General features: G+C 38.8%; 1 protein-coding gene across 1 annotated transcript in view; it reads left to right on the top strand.

Annotated features, from left to right (window-relative positions):
• The window catches only part of IKZF3 (IKAROS family zinc finger 3), a 79,830-nt gene that overhangs the window by 51,675 nt on the left and 9,832 nt on the right, over positions 1-18,323 (top strand). Inside the window, exons 4-7 of the mRNA XM_059907505.1 lie at positions 4,260-4,520; positions 5,442-5,609; positions 8,027-8,143; positions 17,501-17,617. Coding sequence (XP_059763488.1) covers positions 4,260-4,520; positions 5,442-5,609; positions 8,027-8,143; positions 17,501-17,617 — 663 coding nt within the window. The remainder of the gene's footprint in view (positions 1-4,259; positions 4,521-5,441; positions 5,610-8,026; positions 8,144-17,500; positions 17,618-18,323) is intronic.

The following is an 18,323-nucleotide window of genomic DNA, read 5'->3' as shown; positions in this document are numbered from 1 at the left end:
TCTATTTTAAAACCCCACAACCTCTCGTCTTACAGATACAGGTGAAGCAGTGTCATAGGGGAAACTGAGTTAAAAACAAAACAAAAAACAAAAACAAAAAACAAACCTGTGTAGCTTCTGACCTCAGATAGCTTACATGTCCATATGGGAGATGAGGTGAGTTTACAAGTAACACAGAGAACAAAGGAACAGATTATTTTGCAGCCGGGGGGATCAGGGAAGGCATAGTAGGGGGAAATGGCATATTAGTTTTGCCTTAAAAGATGTGTAGGGTTTGGACCTGTGGTAATGTTGGGGAAAGACCTTTTGGGCAATGGAAATAATAAAAGGAAGGATACTCAAAAGTTGTTTAGTTTGGTTAAAGATATCTGAGTATTCAGAATCAACATTACAAAAATTGTTGGGGTCAGATATTGAAAGGTCTTTTAAATTCTTTGTTTCTGAGTTTGGATTTTATTTTGTTGGCAGCAGAGAATATTGGAGAATTTGGACAAGGTCATGATATGACCAGAGCTATAGTTTACAAGAACCATCTGGTGGCAGAGTATAGCGTGAGCTGGCAAGGAAAGAGAAAGGAGACAGGGAGAACAATGTAGAGGCTACCACAATGGGAGAGCAATCAGGGTCTGAGATTTGGGATAATGAGTGTGTAAAATAGTGGGGAGGAGAAGCAGATTGGAGAGAGGGTACAAAAATAAAACCAATGGGTGATTAAACCTGGGGTGCAAACAAGAGGAAGGAAAGATGACTGTAAAGATTCTAACCTGAATAACTATGAAGATACCTAGGAGGCCTTTGGGAACAGAGGACTGAAGAAGGGGAGAGAGATTACACCTGGAGATACATATTTGGTGATTAATCATGTAAAATGCTAGTTGAAGCCTTAAGAGTGGATGAAATTGCCATAGGGGAGGGGGTGTAGAAGAAAGAAAAAGGGGGTTAAGGACAGTATTTGGGAGGCAGAGCAGGGGGAAGAGCTAGAAAGAAGCAATCAGAAAGGTGAGGAAAGAAGGTACAGTTTCATTGAAGAAGTAGGAATACAGAAGAACAAGCAGTGGAGGTCAACAGTATCAAGGGCTACAGAGATGTTGGGGAGAATGGCACACAAAAGGCCATTAGATTTAAGAATCAGGAGTTTATTGATGATCTTCAAGGGAGCAGATTCAGTGAATTATGGAGGCAGAAGCCAGATTACAGGGAATTTTATATCAGTTTTGAGATCGTAGAGACAGTAAGCACAGATTACTTTTGTATGAAATCTATCTAGAAAGGAATGTTGAGAGAGGATGAGTTTAGGTATGATGGGATGAGAGGCTAAACTAAATTGCAAAGGGAATAGAAAAGAGGAGTTGGCATCTAGAGAACCTGAGGACATAGAATCTATAGGACTTGGAGACTGACTTGATGTGGAGATTGGACAGAAAAGGATTCCAGTTTCAAGACCTGGAGAATGGAAGAAGGAAGATGCCATGTGTGACTATAAAGACATCATAAGTTAGCAGCAATTTTGGGTTCAAAGATGACAAGTTTGATTGTAGATATGTTTATTAATGTTTTCAAGGGATACTAAGTAGAATGCCCCCACCTTTCCTCTGCTCCAATAAATTTTCCTCCCAAGGAAGGGAATGAATCTCTTAGTCCTTAGAGCAGACAAGTGTCGTTTCTGGTAGTTTTGGTGGACTATATTTGGAGACTGGGTGCTCAGCCCAATAATCTCTCAGGAATCCCTTTTGTATCTTAGATACTAATGTATTCTAATATTCAGCTCTGTTTATTTTCACATGGTAAACCATAATGAATTGTTGATCCCCAGTAACCATGCAGAGAGGACATCCAGGTCTTTTATCTAAAACTGGTAGGACTCCAAGGGCAAACCAATAACTATACCAGGAGCTCTTTTGGTCCACTAAGTCCAAGGGGACTTCCTTAATGCCCTGTCCATGTGTCTGTATGCGTTCCCTTAGAGCCCTGGGTCTCAAATACTGTCTTCCTTGTTCTATGGCTAAGTCCTAAATGACAAAAGCCAAGAATTTGTTTTGAGCCAGGTCGGGGTAGTATTGAGTTCTAGGTCAAGCCCATTAAAGCCAAAATCCTGAGAGAAGGAGCAACCCTCTCATGTCTTGTGTTTTCAGAAAGACCGGAAACATTGATCTTACTAGTTTTTAATTGTCACTGACCACAGAATGGCCTGAGTCTGTTCATATTAACATTTACAACGAAAATGAAAAGGATCCTTCTCTGCTGGCCCTTTCTATATGCTGTTTTTGGTTCTCAGTAGCTGAAGTTTTCCGTTGAGTTTCTTTTAAACGCCTACATGCAAACTAAAGAGCATTCAAGCTTTGGTGGGATATCACCCGCAGCTGGAGTGATGGAGGAAAGGAGGAGGGTACAAGCCTCAGGTGCATCCTTCTCTTCAAAAAAAAAAAAAAATTTAAAAAGCAAAAACCACTTAAGAAAACAAATTCCATCTGAAAGCAGGCAAGATATGTCCAGAGAAAGAAGGGAATGAATCTCTCTCCATTCCCTTCTCATCCGTTTCCCGTAGAAAACGGATATCAATTCATGTATAATCCAGATGCATAGGATGGGCAAATTTGAAACACGTTGGATGTTTCCTGCAGCCCTACATTTCTTCTAATCACAGAGTGAAAGATTGTGAACCATGAACCGTGGTGAGAAGCAGTGGAACAGTGTTGCAGCGATGGCTCCTCTGTTGGTGGTTAGGCCCTGTCTTGCTCTATTAAGCAAACACAGTTAATATAGATGAAAGGTAACCTTGATAGAAGTGAAAATTGAAACTTGAGTGGAAGGTAGCAAGCCAGGCACAGCTGCAGTTATACTTCCTCCTGTGTGGCAACAGGAGCTGCACTTACTGGTGTTGTTTGGAAGGGATGTCGTTTTTTAAAATATCTTTTCTTCAGCGTGTTTTGGTTTTTAAAGTCTACACCATTGATGAGGGAGTGTGGAATATGATTGTAAGGAGCAAATTAGACTTTATGTGTCCGAGTGTGAGGGCAAATCCAAGTTCAGTGTTCTAATCACAGTTAATCTGCTATTAACTGGCTGCGTAACTTTGGACTACTCACCAAAAACGTCTCTGATCCTGGATTTCCTTACTTGAAAGACAAGGGTTGGATTACATGATCTCTAAATTCCCTTCCAGCCCTGAAATTCCATTGATTTGTGATTCCTCATGGAGCATTACAATTTCCAGTTTCTAAGAATGAATTTTTTTTTAAAGTAAGCATTTATGCAGCATTTTATATATACGAAAAAATCCCCTGTAAATATTTATTGTTATTATATCAGGCAAATATTTAGGTTTTCTTAGTATCAGTACATAAATTTACCTTCTTCATTTCTTATGTTCTTCAGCTTAAGAGTGTTGCAACACTTTTTGAGATAGAACCTGATCAGCCAACTCACTTTGGCCAGCCCCACCTCTCCTATCCAGTCCTACAATTCTAGGACCTCGAGTTTAATCCTCCCTAACTTGGGTATAGGTGCCCTTCCCCTTGCTTAGGTTGAGCTTCATTTACCTGTGTCAATGAAAATGACTCCTTAGAAGGTTATGTTAAAGGATTACTTCTCCTTTTATCTTTCTCAACACTATTTCACTAGTACTGCCAGCTTCCTCTATATTCAGTGTTCTCTCTTTATCGGTTCCAAGAGAGATAGAGAGATAAGACTCATTTTAGCAGTTCGTATACATGGAAGGGGAAGAGGCAAAGCATGGCTTAAAATCAGAGAAAAACATGTTAACTATTCAACTCTCAGTCTTAGTAGCATAAATTGGATGCAATTGAAGAATTAAAACAGCATTTTCTTCTTGAAACCAAGGAGAACATCACCTTGCCTTGTAACTGCAGCCACCAAAAAAGTACTAAATCTGAGAACCTTTCTTCTTCCCCGGTACTGGAGAAGAATTGCTCAAAATGTCTTTTTCATAGTCGCTTTGAACAGTCATAGCTAAAATCTATTATCTCTAATTTTCTGGATGGCCTAAAACGCTGTCATCTCTTTGTGTGCGTGCACGCGCGTGTGCGCATGCGCGTGCACGTGTCTGTGTTTTCCCCTGACTATGGTTCTGAATTCAAATAATGAGTGATCATCCTAATGGTATTTTCTTGTTTTGTGGATGTACAATATTGTTAGCTTCATTTGGTATTTAATTGTCAGTTGTGGGTCTCTGCTCTTTGAGCTGCTTTGATAGCTCCAAAAACAATCATTGTTCATTTCTTGCATTTTCCTCCCTGCAGATGATTCAATGAAAGTGAAAGATGAATACAGTGAAGGGGATGAGAATGTTTTAAAGCCAGAACCCTTGGGAAATGCAGAAGAGCCTGAAATTCCTTACAGCTATTCAAGAGAATATAATGAATATGAAAACATTAAGCTGGAGAGACACGTTGTCTCGTATGATAGTAGCAGGCCAACCAGTGGCAAGATGAACTGCGATGTGTGTGGATTATCCTGCATTAGCTTCAACGTCTTAATGGTTCATAAGCGGAGCCATACTGGTAAATAGTCTCCTTTATCCATTGTTCTGAAAACTGTCCTAATTCAACCACGTGAGAAAAGAAGTGGTGGAATTTAGGACTTACTTTTGATTACTTTCATTGATTTTTCCTATAATTCTGATGTATCTCTCCCTCTCTGTATTTCCATCTACCCAGTGATTTTTATTCCTGCTTCATGGTGCATTTGGCAAACATAGTGCAAATGCTATGAATAAAAGAAGACTGTAGAGAGCACAGTGTTCTAGGTCAGCCACATATTTTTCTTCAGTTAGTAAGTGGGAGTTAAATTGTGTGCTATGCTTTTTAAGCGTCTTTCATATATTTTTGCATAACTTTTAAAAAAGCAGATCTCCTTATTGTATTGGGTTCAAATTTGGTAGATGAAAGGACATAGCTTTTATTAACAATTAAAAAAAATTTATTTTCAGACAACAAAAAGGCAGTCAATAGAAATGCATACAAACATAACACTCCCACTGAGCCCAATAGATTTCATCTGACATGGGATATGACGACTTTAAAAAGCATTTCTTGAATTAAAGAAAAAAAACATTTCTGGCTCTCTATACCTTATTAAGACTTCAGTCTGTGACTCTTTTTACAGATTGAGATTACATTCAAAAGGAATGCTAAGTAATGTAAAAACTTAAATCTAGAAAGCACTTCTAAAGCTACTCTTATTTTTTTGCTCTGATCCAAGACAAGATACCTCAAGTAGCCTTGCCAGGTGAGTGCTTTTTCTCTTCTGGAGGGAAGATTCCATAAGTAAGTCTTAGGCTTGCCTTGAAATACAGCTCCCATCTGATCCCAATATGAACAGAAACTATCTAAAAAATGAGCTTTTGCCATAGGCATCTAATCTGTGCATATGTTTCGCCACTTGCTGGGTGATCAGAAATCTCTTTTTTGTCCTTTTTAAAGGTGAACGCCCATTCCAGTGTAATCAGTGTGGGGCATCTTTTACTCAGAAAGGTAACCTCCTCCGCCACATTAAACTGCACACAGGGGAAAAACCTTTTAAGTGTCACCTCTGCAACTACGCATGCCAGAGAAGAGATGCACTCACAGGTCATCTTAGGACACATTCTGGTAAGTGAGAGCAATGAGCATTCCATATCTAGTAAATGTGTGTTCCTCAGTGCCCATTGCGGAAACTAGAAAGAGTTAAGTATGGAGGTTTTAATCTGTCACTCCGGTTCTGAAGGGTTACAACAGCAGAGACCTCTAGGGCTAATTACACTTCCATTAAGGCATTAATTGCTCTCCGTCTGGCTCAATGGGGTTGATCATCTCCGTACCATCTTTGCACCCCTAGAGAACATCACAGTCAGACAGGAAAAGCCTGCCCTATAAAAATGCTTTTTTAATTTTTGCAAAAAAAATTATAGCCATCAGTATTTTTATGGTAAACTTTATTAAAAGATTATTTTCCTAAAAATATACACACATACTTTTCATTCAAAAGTCTGGATAAAGCAAATGATGTACTGTTTGTAAATTATGTAAAACTGTAAACTGGATATGACTCATTGTTGGGGGTTAGTTTTGGCTAGTCTGGGCTAAATTGGGGAGTTTGGGCCATTCTGGTCTAAATTTCTTTTTTTTTGCCTTGAGATATAATTGACAATATAACATAGTGTTAGTTTTAGGTATATATGAGCTAAATTTCTTAAACCCAACTTTCTTCTTCATCAGCCTATTTATTTTTAATCTCTAAAAGATGAGCAGCAGTAAGAATTCATAAAAAGCAATGTTCTGTCTTGATGTTTTCGCTCCTTATTTTAACCACGGAAGATACATTTTTTTTCAACATTTAGAAGTTCCCTCCTAGAAAAATAAAACTGAGTTTATTTTCAAATTTGGGACCTCATGTTCTTGATGTTATCTGACAAAATTTTAATTGAAGAAAAAAAAAGCTTTGTTTTTATGTCAATCCACATTCTGCTTTGACTAAAACCCAGCCCCAAACCCGCAACTAGTCACAATTCAGAGACTAAGGATTAAACAAATCAGCCCCAACGAAACCCACCATGAGAGATCATAAATGGCAAAAGAAGGGTTTCTTTTACAGCTCATTGTTCAAAGTAATGAATTACGACTGAGTTTGGTCCAAAAAATTAGAGTAGTTCTTTTCTGTTGCTTTTTCCAAGTAAGATCCAACAATAATAGTCATTTTTAAGACAGATTCTAGAGGACCCCAATTTATGCAGAAACTTAACATTCTTAGCCCTAACAGAGCTGCATTTATTTTAACTTGGGATTCCATAAGGATCTTTTAGTGCTTTAAGTCCCAAAGGCTCTGTTTTAAACCGAGGAGGATTAGAAAATTAAAAAATCTCAGTCCCTAAAACTGAAAAATTCATGGGGTACATTTTATCGACAAGTCAGAAAGGCTAGCCCCGCACACAGAATTGAAGTTATTACTTACATAATTTAAAAAATAACTCATTTGGAGGAGTTAGGAGGTTAAAGGTGGCCTGAATTGTATGGATGAACTTTTGAGGAAACTTTTGCTTTATCTTAGAAGTTAAGATGAAGTCATTTTTGCAATTCCTTCTTATTTCTATTATTCAAAACTATCCTCAGGGGCTTCCCTGGTGGCACAGTGGTTGAGAATCCGCCTGCCAATGCAGGGAACACGGGTTTGAGCCCTGGTCCAGGAAGATCCCACATGCCGCGGAGCAACTAAGCCCATGCGCCACAACTACTGAGCCTGTGCTCTAGAGCCCGTGAGCCACAACTGCTGAGCCCACGTGCTGCAACTGCTGAAGCCCGCTTGCATAGAGCCTGTGCTCCGCAACAAGAGAAGCCACCACAATGAGAAGCCCGCGCACCACAACAAAGAGTAGCCCCCGCTCACCGCAATTAGAGAAAGCCCATGCACAGCAATGAAGACGCAACACAGCCAAAAATAAATAAATAAATAAATTTAAAAAAAGAAAACAAAAACTATCCTCAGTTGGTTAGGTCAGTGTTTATTGATTGAGCCCAGACTTTGCTATAGCCACTGAGCAAGGACAAGCTACATTTATCAAAATATGTCAATGCTCTGAAAAGACTGAATGGCTAACTCCCACAAACTGCAGCATTCTTTACTTACAGCCAGCTGGATGTCACAGAATATGGGATCTCTTCCTACTTCATTCTTAAACCACACTGACCTCCTTGAAAAATAAAAAGTTCCTATTTTTATTTTTTTCCTGAAGAAACAAGATTGGATCGGGAGCCAAAACACTATGCTCCATGATAGTCATTAAATCCAAATCCTTTCATTTCTGAAAGGACCCTATCCTTTCAAAGAATACTCTAACTTGATAGTCAATTGTAGGCCATAACCTTATTTCAGTTTACTAAATTTAAAAGTAATTGTAAGTGCACAAGTATCCAAATACTCTGGCTTCTCTCAGCAGTCTCATTCCTAGTGGACAGCTTTCACAGGGCCCCAATACACCATTTGTTCTATAACCCCTGAGGGTCACTGAGTACCCCTTGTGCTCTCCTTATAGTTGAGAAACCCTATAAATGTGAGTTTTGCGGAAGGAGTTACAAGCAGAGAAGTTCCCTTGAGGAGCACAAGGAGCGCTGCCGTACATTTCTTCAGAGCACTGACCTGGCTGAGACTGGTGAGTTCATGCAACACCCGTTCTGCACATATTTAGTGAGCATCTGCTGTTCTAGGTGGTAGGATACAATAGTAGACAAAAATACAAAAAATCCTGCCCTCCTGGAGTTCATATTTTCATAGGGAAAGACAGACTAGAAACAAAGAGAATAAGTACCTTACACAGTAGAAGGTAGTAATTGCTATTGAGAAAAATAAAGCAGGTACTGGGGGCTGATGGTAAATCAGGAAAAACATCAAGGAGCTGACATTTTAACAGACTTAAAAGCATGAGGAGAGAGCCCTGCAGATAACTTGGAAATAGCAAGTGCAAAGGCCCTGGGGCTTGAATTTGAAGAAGTATAGTTAGCCCTTTGTGGCTGGAACAGAGTGAGTAATGGGACACAAGGCCAGAGAGGAAATAGGAAACCAGATCTTATCAGGCCTTGTAGGCCATTGTAACTGACTTGGCTTTTTCTCTGAGTGAAATTAAAAATCTTCAGAAGATTTTGAACAGAGAGGTGACATGATTGGACTTCTCATTTGAAAAAAAAATCACTCTACTTGCTACTGAGAATAGGTTGTATTTGGGGCAAGATTAGAAATTGGGGAGTCCAGTTAGAAGGCCATTGCAATAATTCAAGCAAGAGAAAATTGTGTCTTGGTAATGGTAGAGGTGGTACAAAGTGTTTTAACTCTATACAGTATAGTTTAAAGATAGAACCAACAGGATTTCTTAACAGATTGATGTGGGATGTGATGAAGAATGCAGTTGCCATTAACTGAAATGGTAAAGATTGAGGGTAGAGGCAGTGTGAGGGGTGGCTAGGGCAGAGTCCATTAAAACCAAAAGGATTTTCTTTGCACAAGGCCCTCAAATCATGTACTTGTCAACTCATATGATTTATTGTGATGCTTGTATTTGGTTCTGGGAATTTCATATTTTATTCAGTGTTTTGAATTACGTGCCTAGTGACAATTGGTTGAAACACTGGATGTCTTTCCATGTATCAGTTGTGGTTTTATTTCCTTTCATTCTTGAGTTGAAATAACCTGAAACTTTTTTGTGTCACATCTCTGCAGTTGTCCTTTGACCCATATAGTTGACCATCAGCCTGGTTCTGCAGCTTGGATTGCCTGATATTTTTATTTGTTTACTTGAACCAGTTGCTTATTTAGAGTAGGTAGAAATCCTCGTGGGATTTGGTGTTTGACAGCAGTAGTTGCAATTGAATAGTTTGAACTTTCTAAAACAGAAAGATTACCAAAAAGTGACAGAAATAATATGAAACTCAGGAAAAATGGAGTGCAAATCATGAGTAGTTTAACTGTACCCGTTTTGAGTGAGAGGAAACTTTTGTTTTAGATAAAGCCTATTTTATGGCGTTAGGAGCTGGCCAACTGAATTCTGTTGGTTTGCACTGCTTCTGCTTTTTATCCTGATGGCATCTTTAGTTTTATCAAGGAGTTGGATTTCCTCCTTATTTCTAAAAAGAAATGTTTACTCTTAAAAAAAAAAAAAAGGCACCTAAAACTTGGGTTTTGACGTCTTAAAGCAACATGCTTAAGGTTAGTCAGGCAATACCTGGGCATCTTTACTTGACGTTCCATGTTTCAGACAATAGACAAAGCTCTTACTGTGAGAAATTCTCAAGTTATGAAAATCTATTATATTCCAAATAGAATCATTGATATTTAAAGCAAGAAGGATTAAAGAGAGCATCTAATCCCACCTGTTCATTTTATTTTATTTTATTTTTTGACATCTTTATTGGAGTATAATTGCTTTACTATGTTGTGTTAATTTCTGCTGTATAACAAAGTGAATCAGCTATATGTATACATATATCCCCATATCCCCTCTGTCTTGTGCCTCCCTCCCCCCCTCCCTATCACCTGTTCATTTTAGAGGTGAGGATATTGAGACTCATCAAAAATTCAGTGACTTACTTAAAAATCACTAGAACTTTTGTTGTTTTCATGATTAGCTATTTTTTTTTATTTTCAAAGACATATTGGGACATAATTCACATACCATTTAACTCACCCTTTTAAAGCGTACAATTCAGTAGGTTTTAACATATTCACAAAGTTATGCAACCATCACCACTCTAATTTCATAACATTTTTGTCACTCCCAAAATAAGCCCTGTACCTATTAGCAGTCACTCCTGTTCCCCCTCTCTCCAGCCCCCGGCAACCATTAATCTACTTTCTGTCTCTGTGGATTTGCCTATTCTGAACATGTCATGTGAATAGAATCATATAATGTGTAGTCTTTTATGTCTGCCTTCTTTCACTCAGCATAATGTTTTCAGGGTTCATCCACATGGTAGTACTTTATTCCTTTTTATGGCTGAATAATATTCCATTATATGGATTCATTGCATTTTATCTATCCATTTATCAGTTAATGGACATTTGGGTTTTTTCCCACTTTTGGAAAAATGGCTTAATTAGCTATATATATTTTAAAGGTTATGTATTATCTAGTTAGCAAAAGTAGAGTAACACACATACTAATAGGCACATACGTATGCATATATGTCTTGATTGTCCTGGAAGTAGGGGAAAAAATTGAGTAAAATATCCTCTATGAACAGTAAGTTCAAAATTACTGATTTTGAAGTAAGGTTACCACCTTACTTCCCATCCCCATGACCTTTTTTAGGAATTTCATATTAGAAAAGTATCAAAAGAAATGTTTTCACTATCTTCAGTGGTATAAGGTGATTCAGGAAATACTGAAATACAGAGGTTGAGTTAATTTGCATTTCATAGGCTGGTTTGATGGATCCATGCAACACACTTTAAGTCTCAGCAAAAAAATAAAGGGTTAACTAAGTCAGCAACTTTGGATTTTTTTAAAAAACAAATATGTTGTTATGGTGGTTTCAGGTGAGAAAATGTATAAAGTCACAGCTTAATCAAATATAATAAATACTGCATGTCCTGTCTATCTTTGATATTTCAAATAATTCTCATGATTTTTCCTGAAATCCAAAATATAAAGAATGTTTACTCAAACACAAGCCAATCCTTTAATTATTGCCACAGCTCCCTACGTGGTTTCCATTTCTGTTTCCTTCTTAAAATTGGGAGTCCCAGTCTGGACATAGTGTTCCATTTTGAGCCTGACCAATATAATGTCACCAGTGGTACCTCCCTAGCTTTTATTTTATTTATTTATTTTTAAATTTATTAATTTTATTTATTTGTTTTTGGCTGCATTGGGTCTTCGTTGCTGTGCCCGGGCTTTCTCTAGTTGCAGCGAGTGGGGACCACTTCTTGTTGCGGTGCGTGGGCTTCTCATTGCGGTGGCTTCTCCTGTTGCAGAGCACGGGCTCTAGGTGTGCAGCCTTCAGTAGTTGTGGCATGTGGGCTTAGTAGTTGTGGCTCACAGGCTCTAGAGCACAGGCTCAGTAGTTGTGGCACATGGGCTTAGTTGCTCCACGGCATGTGGGATCTTCCCGGACCAGGGCTCGAACCCGTGTCCCCTGCATTGGCAGGCGGATTCTTAACCACTGCGCCACCAGGGAAGCCCCATCCCTAGCTTTTAAAGTGATGATGCTGCACTGTGGATGTGGCACTTATGCATCAAGGGCTTATTGTAAATTGAAGTGCAGCCTAGAGTGAGAGCCAAGCCTTGGGACAAACCTGCCCCAGTCAGGAAGCAGGCCTTTACGGAAGCAGAACAAATGAAAAGGCCTTGGACTGGAGACCGATCTGCAAAAGAAGGTCGTGTTGGGCAACAGGACTTCTGGCCTTGCTAATCATTTTCTTTTGTTCAGATAGCATGCGTTGGATTCTCACGTGCCAGGCTGTGTGTCAGAGCTGTTTATAAAGATGAGTGAAGGTTAAGCCCCTACCCTTAAAGTATTCACGGTCCAACAAGGGACCGGGTACTTGATCTGTTAATATAAAGGTCTAATAGAGATACATGTGATAGTGTCACTTCAGTCCAAGTTTCTATACCAGACATCATCAAGATACTCTAATTCTGTCTTAATGGAGTATACATGAAAAGAAGAATGAATATAGACAATCACAGATTTCATTTTCTCATTAGCTTGATCCTTATTCCAGAAAGGGACTAACAGCTGGTATAGAGATTCATTTAGCCTCATTTCACACAAATTATGAATACTTGGAGTGGGACATATTTTTGTATGACAATGAGTTCTAGTAATAACAAGATTTTTAAACTAATTGAATAATTATATTTATTTATGAATCTAGGAGTCAAAACCTTTTATCTTCATTCTCACTGTTGCGGTTGAGATAATACAAGCATGAGAGTTTCAGAATAAATTTATATTTTTACCAAATAGCAGTCCAAAGAAAAGGCTTAAAATGTTTTAAACGTCTATTTTCCCAACAGATTATTAGAAAATCAATACTAACTCAACAAGTAGTATTCATTCTACTTGCTCAAAAAGGCAACAGTTTTATGTAACTTTTTTGTTAGAACCTGCCTTGCTCTTTGATAGCAGTCTCTTGTTAGACAATTCTTATTGCATAATAACACCCCTTTGTTCCACTCTCCATCAGTTACTGACTGACCACACCATAGAAGAGACAGGAAGAAATGCCTCTTATTTGAGATCCATTTAACACTTCAAGATCTAATGAAGGATTTTGAACAAAAACAAAAACACAACGAATTATACAGTTAAATCTGCAATCACTTTGAAATAGAAATTGCACCATGCAAACAGTTAACTAAAACCCAGACAAACTATTAACATTTTTGCAGAGATTAAAGGTAGTAACTTATTCTGTAATTTTGACTTCGTATGAGTTTTATTATTTATTTTTTCAACATGTCATTAAAATCATTTTGCTAATGAAAATGGGTATATCCACTATATACCAGTAGGCAAGTAACATGAAGGGGAATTGACCCCGAATTATAGTCCTCCTCCCACTATGCTCACTCATGAACCAAGTGTGCAAATTGTCCCTTGCCACCGTCCCATATTCCCCACACCCACCCCTTGCAACACTAAACTGCCAAACACCACCCAGGAACGGATTTCCTATTTCGTCATTTAAACCCATTATCTTGTTCCCTTACTATCTTGCCAAACTTGTTTCCCTCCACTTACATTCTGAGATGTGATGTGGCAAGATAACAAGTCTAGACTATTTGTATAAATAGACAGTTGGGTCTTAAAGTTGAAGCAGAGGACCAAACGCCAAGTCCTCTTTTTTCTTTTCCCCCTTTCAGTGTCCTGCCTAAACTCCTTGTAATCCCAAAGAGATTGGCTTGACTCCAAAGCATTTCTTTGTGTTTGTTTGTGTTTTTTTTAATTATTTATTTTTATTTATTTATTTATATATGGCTGTGCTGGGTCTTCGTTTCTGTGCGAGGGCTTTCTCCAGTTGCGGCAAGTGGGGGCCACTCTTCATCGCGATGCACGGGCCTCTCACTGTCACGGCTTCTCTTGTTGCGGAGCACAGGCTCCAGATGCGCAGGCTCAGTAATTGTGGCTCACGGGCCCAGCTGCTCCGCGGCATGTGGGATCTTCCCGGACCAGGGCTCGAACCCGTGTCCCCTGCATTAGCAGGCAGATTCTCAACCACTGCGCCACCAGGGAAGCCCTTTCTTTGTGTTTTAAAGGGTGTTCGTTTAGTACAGCAGCTGTCCAACAACTGCAAGGCACAAGACTGAGAGTTTGGGAAAGAAAATGAGAGTATACCATAGTCAGTTGAAACTTTAGCCTTTGCCTAACTTGCCAATTAGAAAACACAGTTAACTCAGTAAAGATGAACTTAATCTCTAGAGTGTGTTCACATGTACAGTGAGGATTGGGATCTTGGAGCTGATATTTTGAGTGAATGACCCTGTAGGTGGGTGTGGGTAGATGGCAGCCCTCTAGATTAGTAGTTTCAGAGGATTCCTTTCAATCCAACCAGAGTTGTGGAATATGGGAAAGTCTCCACCCTTGCCTCAAATTATCAGTCTCTCCGTAAACACTCCAGAATTTTATCTTTTTAAATGTCAGGCATTTGGTCACTGATTTCCAGAGTAAGATTTACCTAGAAATGACTGTCATGACAAGCTTGGTGAGTAACCAGGGATAAAAGATGATGTTATCTCTGAAGGTTGCCATTTAGTGACATGCCCCCATTGTGTTATTTAGGTCAGTGTATCCCCGCTTTAGCCTCCTTCCAAATATAGAGTATATAGAGTATGTGTCCTCAGAAAGATGGTTGTGGTAATTGATGGTGACTTTGGTAAAACGTAGGGAGATGCTGAGAGCCAAATGGAAAAACTAAACTGGCAGCATAACGCTTGCGGTAAGTACTGGGAGTGACAGACAGATCTCTGGGTAATGATGGGGCCGTTAGAGGAGTAACTAAAAGACTAAATAAGAGTAGTGGTAAAATGGGGATAAAGTAAAAAATTCCCAAAGTACTGTTTTTCATTCTTGTTTTACTATAAATCTTTTTTGATAATAAATACATGGGGCAGGCATGGGGGTGGGGGAGGACCTTACCTGGCTTTAATCCTCTCAGAGTTGCTGGAACCAGAATGAATTTTCCTAGTCAAAGCACAAACTTAGCTGCCTCTCTGATGCTTCTAAGAAAAAGCCTCCTAACAGCCTCAGGAACTTATTTCAAATCCCAGACCTTTGTCTTTCATCTCTCTGCTCTTGGGGCTCTGGGTAGTGCCACATCTGGTGGTGGTTTGTGTGAAAGGAAATAATATGTATAATAGTTTCCTGTTTGGTCATTTAAACCTATCCCTGTGCTGGACAGAATTTAACCCACTTCACTCAACAGCAGTGTTCTGTCACTAAAGTGCCCGTTATTTACAACAATCGGTCAGCTAAAGTCGCAGTGCTTTACCACTAGCCCCAAAGCTGCCCAGTTCCCTTATTCGGACCCTTATTGTTTTCATTTACACAAATAGTGTTGTTATAGCTTAAACTGGAGGCTGGGATTTATTTCTTTAGAGCATAGAATTACTTTTGATAAGAAACTCACAAAGTCTAGTAAATATGGTCATTGGCATCATTCTCTTCTCTTATTCATTTTTGGAGCCATTATTCTTGAATTTTTAAAACCCTGAGCTTTATAATTTATTGTGTAATGACTGGCAAGGAGTTTTAAAAAAACAGAACCAAAACCATGCCAGTAATAAAATGAAAAATATTTAATACTTTGAATTCTCTCTTTCTGATTTGGCTTTGGTCTCTCACCCTGGCCATACTTGACAGTCTTGCCCTTGAGGTCTTTCTTTCTATCTATCTATCTATCTATCTATCTATTTATTTATTTATTTATTTATTTTTGGCTGCGTTGGGTCTTCGTTGCTGCTCATGAGCTTTCTCTAGTTGTGGCTAGTGGGGGCTACTCTTCCTTGCAGTGCGCGGGCTTCTCATTGCGGTGGCTTCTCATTGTGGTGGCTTCTCTTGTTGCGGAGCACGGGCTCTAGGCGCACGGGCTTCAGTAGTTGTGGCACGTGGGCTCAGTAGTTGTGGCTTCTGGGCTCTAGAGCGCAGGCTCAGTAGTTGGCGCACGGGCTTACTTGCTCCACAGCATGTGGGATCTTCCTGGACCAGGGCTCGAACCCGTGTCCCCTGCATTGGCAGGTGGATTCTTAACCAGTGTGCCATCAGGGAAGTCCCTTCCTTGAAGTCTTTCTTTGTCCTTCATTTACTGCAGAGATGGCCAGTCTTCTTCTCTCTGGGCATGTCAATTTATGATACTGAATATCTGAGAGACCATGGAACTTGTGACATTATTTCTGTATATTAGAATCTCTCACACAGCAAACTCTTCAGCTACAGAATGAGCACTGACAATTCCTAAATCTGTGTATGTATTTGGGGGAAAAAAAATCCATTCTGTAAAAATCATCACTTGCTTTTTACTCTAGTCACTTAAGCTGATTTCAATTTCTTCTTCCTTAGAGACATTAGGAATGTACAGATACTTCATTTTAGCTTGGACACCCTGAAATGCTTATGATAAAACAGAGGGAAATGTTTGTAGCGTCACAACATGTTTGCTTAGGGCAAGGGTGAGCAAAACTATGACCCTCAGGCCAAATGTAGCCAGCGGCCTATTTGTGCACAGGGGTTTTTACATTTTTAAAGGTCAAGGAAGAACCAAAGAATATGGAACAGAGACTGTACGTGTCCCACAAAGTTTAAGATACTTACTATCTATCTGACCCTTTACAGAAAAAGTTTACTCATCCCTAGCTTTGGCTAGCATCATGTGTTAACATTTAAAGCCTTGTATTTAGAGCAGCTGGTATCTCTTTGAACTTCAGACATAAACTCTTATTGGGTATTGCCTGCTGTACCAGGCTAAATTGTACTATATTTATTCCAATTTACTATTTAGTTGATTCAATGTTGGCACTATTTATATATTCTTCTAGTGGTTCTCAATTCTTTCTGCATCTTAAAAATCATCTGGAGAGCTTTAAAAATGCTGTTGCCTAGGCCCCTACACCAGAGATCCTGATTTAATTGATCTGAAGGGGGTCCTGGGCATGTGTGTCTTCTATGCTCTTCAGGTGATTCTAATGTTCAGGCAGGTCTGAGAACAACAGACCTATACCACTTAAAGGTCTATTTGTGGATTGACAATTGGACCATATTCTTAGGCAGTTTCTATTCACATTTTTCATTAGAAATATAATAAAGATGCATTATACAAATTGTTCTTTAATTTCAAGACAGAAGTGTTGCTCAGGGAAATTTTAACTGAGACAGTTTTGAAATGTGAAGAGCATATGAAACAGATAATGCAGAGACCAGAAAAATATAATTTAAAAGATAGGAACTGAAAGGAGCATGCTGGAAAAAAAAGAAAAAGAAAAAGAAAAAACCACTCAGAATTTCAATACACAAATCACTGAGTAGATTTCTTGCTGTCTGGGTAAGTGTATCTATTTTCAAAAGTGCTATTAACATAAACATAGCAGTAAATCTGGGGCACCGTCCTTTTTTTTTTTTCAAAGTTGTTAAGAAGAATTATATCAGTCTGCAGGTGTCACATGCAGTTACTCAGAATCAGAAAGAAGGCTGATCGGGGGTTAGAAGATCTCCATCTATCTATCTTTTTGCAACCAACCACGTCCAGGCTGTTTATTTAATACTTCCTCTTGCTAATGAAGGTACTGGTTGGGGATGGGTCGGGCTTTCCCATGTCGGCATAAGACTGCAAGATTTGAATGTGCCCTGGTGTTGGCTTCACTGACCACAGCAGGTACCCCAGGCAAGAATCTGAGCAGTAATAACAGGTAACAACAGAGTTTGCATCAGACCTCTGACACTTTTCCTTCCAGTTTATTTCTTTTTCTCTCCATTTATCAACGTGTTCTTTTCCCTCTTCTTTTTTCATTTTTCCAAACCAGCAAGTGTGGAGGCGAGACACATCAAAGCAGAGATGGGAAGTGAAAGAGCTCTCGTTCTGGACAGATTAGCAAGCAATGTGGCAAAGCGAAAAAGCTCAATGCCTCAGAAATTCATTGGTAAGCATACAACCCTTTTTCCTGCTGTTGTTAGCAGATACTTTGAATGAGATAACATAGGATGCTTACTACACAGGCCCTTCCTAGTTTAATGTCTGTTAAAATAAGGTAATTGATTTTCCATTGTACAGCTTCTATTCTTCAGGATTCATTTTGGTAACTAGAGCAAATGATAAAATATTTTAACTAAAGAATCTTAACTACTGAAGATGGGATTATCTGGTATCCAATTTCTTAAATGAAGTTGGTGTTAAAAATGCTGTTCCTTCCTCTTTATTCCAAATGACATATGTTCCATGAGAGAGTTTGTGCAATTGATACCAGTAAGATGTTCAAGATAGCATTTTTGTAATCTTTTGCAACTATGTTTTACAACTTGGTTCCCTTATCATGCTCAAACTTTTTTCATGCTCTAAAATGTATTGCCATATTTTCTTGAATTTGATTGAGAATTGGTTTTAAGAGAAAGTGGTTGGGAATACATAGATTTAAATAACAAGGTTTGATTTAATCATTTGTCTTACTGGAGTTAATTTTTATACCATTGGTTTTCACATTGTCAAAAAATATAGCAAGAATGAGATGGCTAAGAAATAATTATGTCCATTAAAGTGTTAGGACTGCCAAATGGCAGAAATACTGTGTTGAATTCTCCCAGATGTTTACATAAATGTGACTATGATATTTAAAATAGATTTGTATTTGT

Source organism: Balaenoptera ricei, chromosome 20 (assembly GCF_028023285.1).
Source record: "Balaenoptera ricei isolate mBalRic1 chromosome 20, mBalRic1.hap2, whole genome shotgun sequence".
NCBI lineage: Eukaryota > Metazoa > Chordata > Mammalia > Artiodactyla > Balaenopteridae > Balaenoptera > Balaenoptera ricei.
The sequence above is the reverse complement of the archived record's forward strand: the minus strand, read 5'-3'. Positions and strand labels throughout refer to the sequence as shown.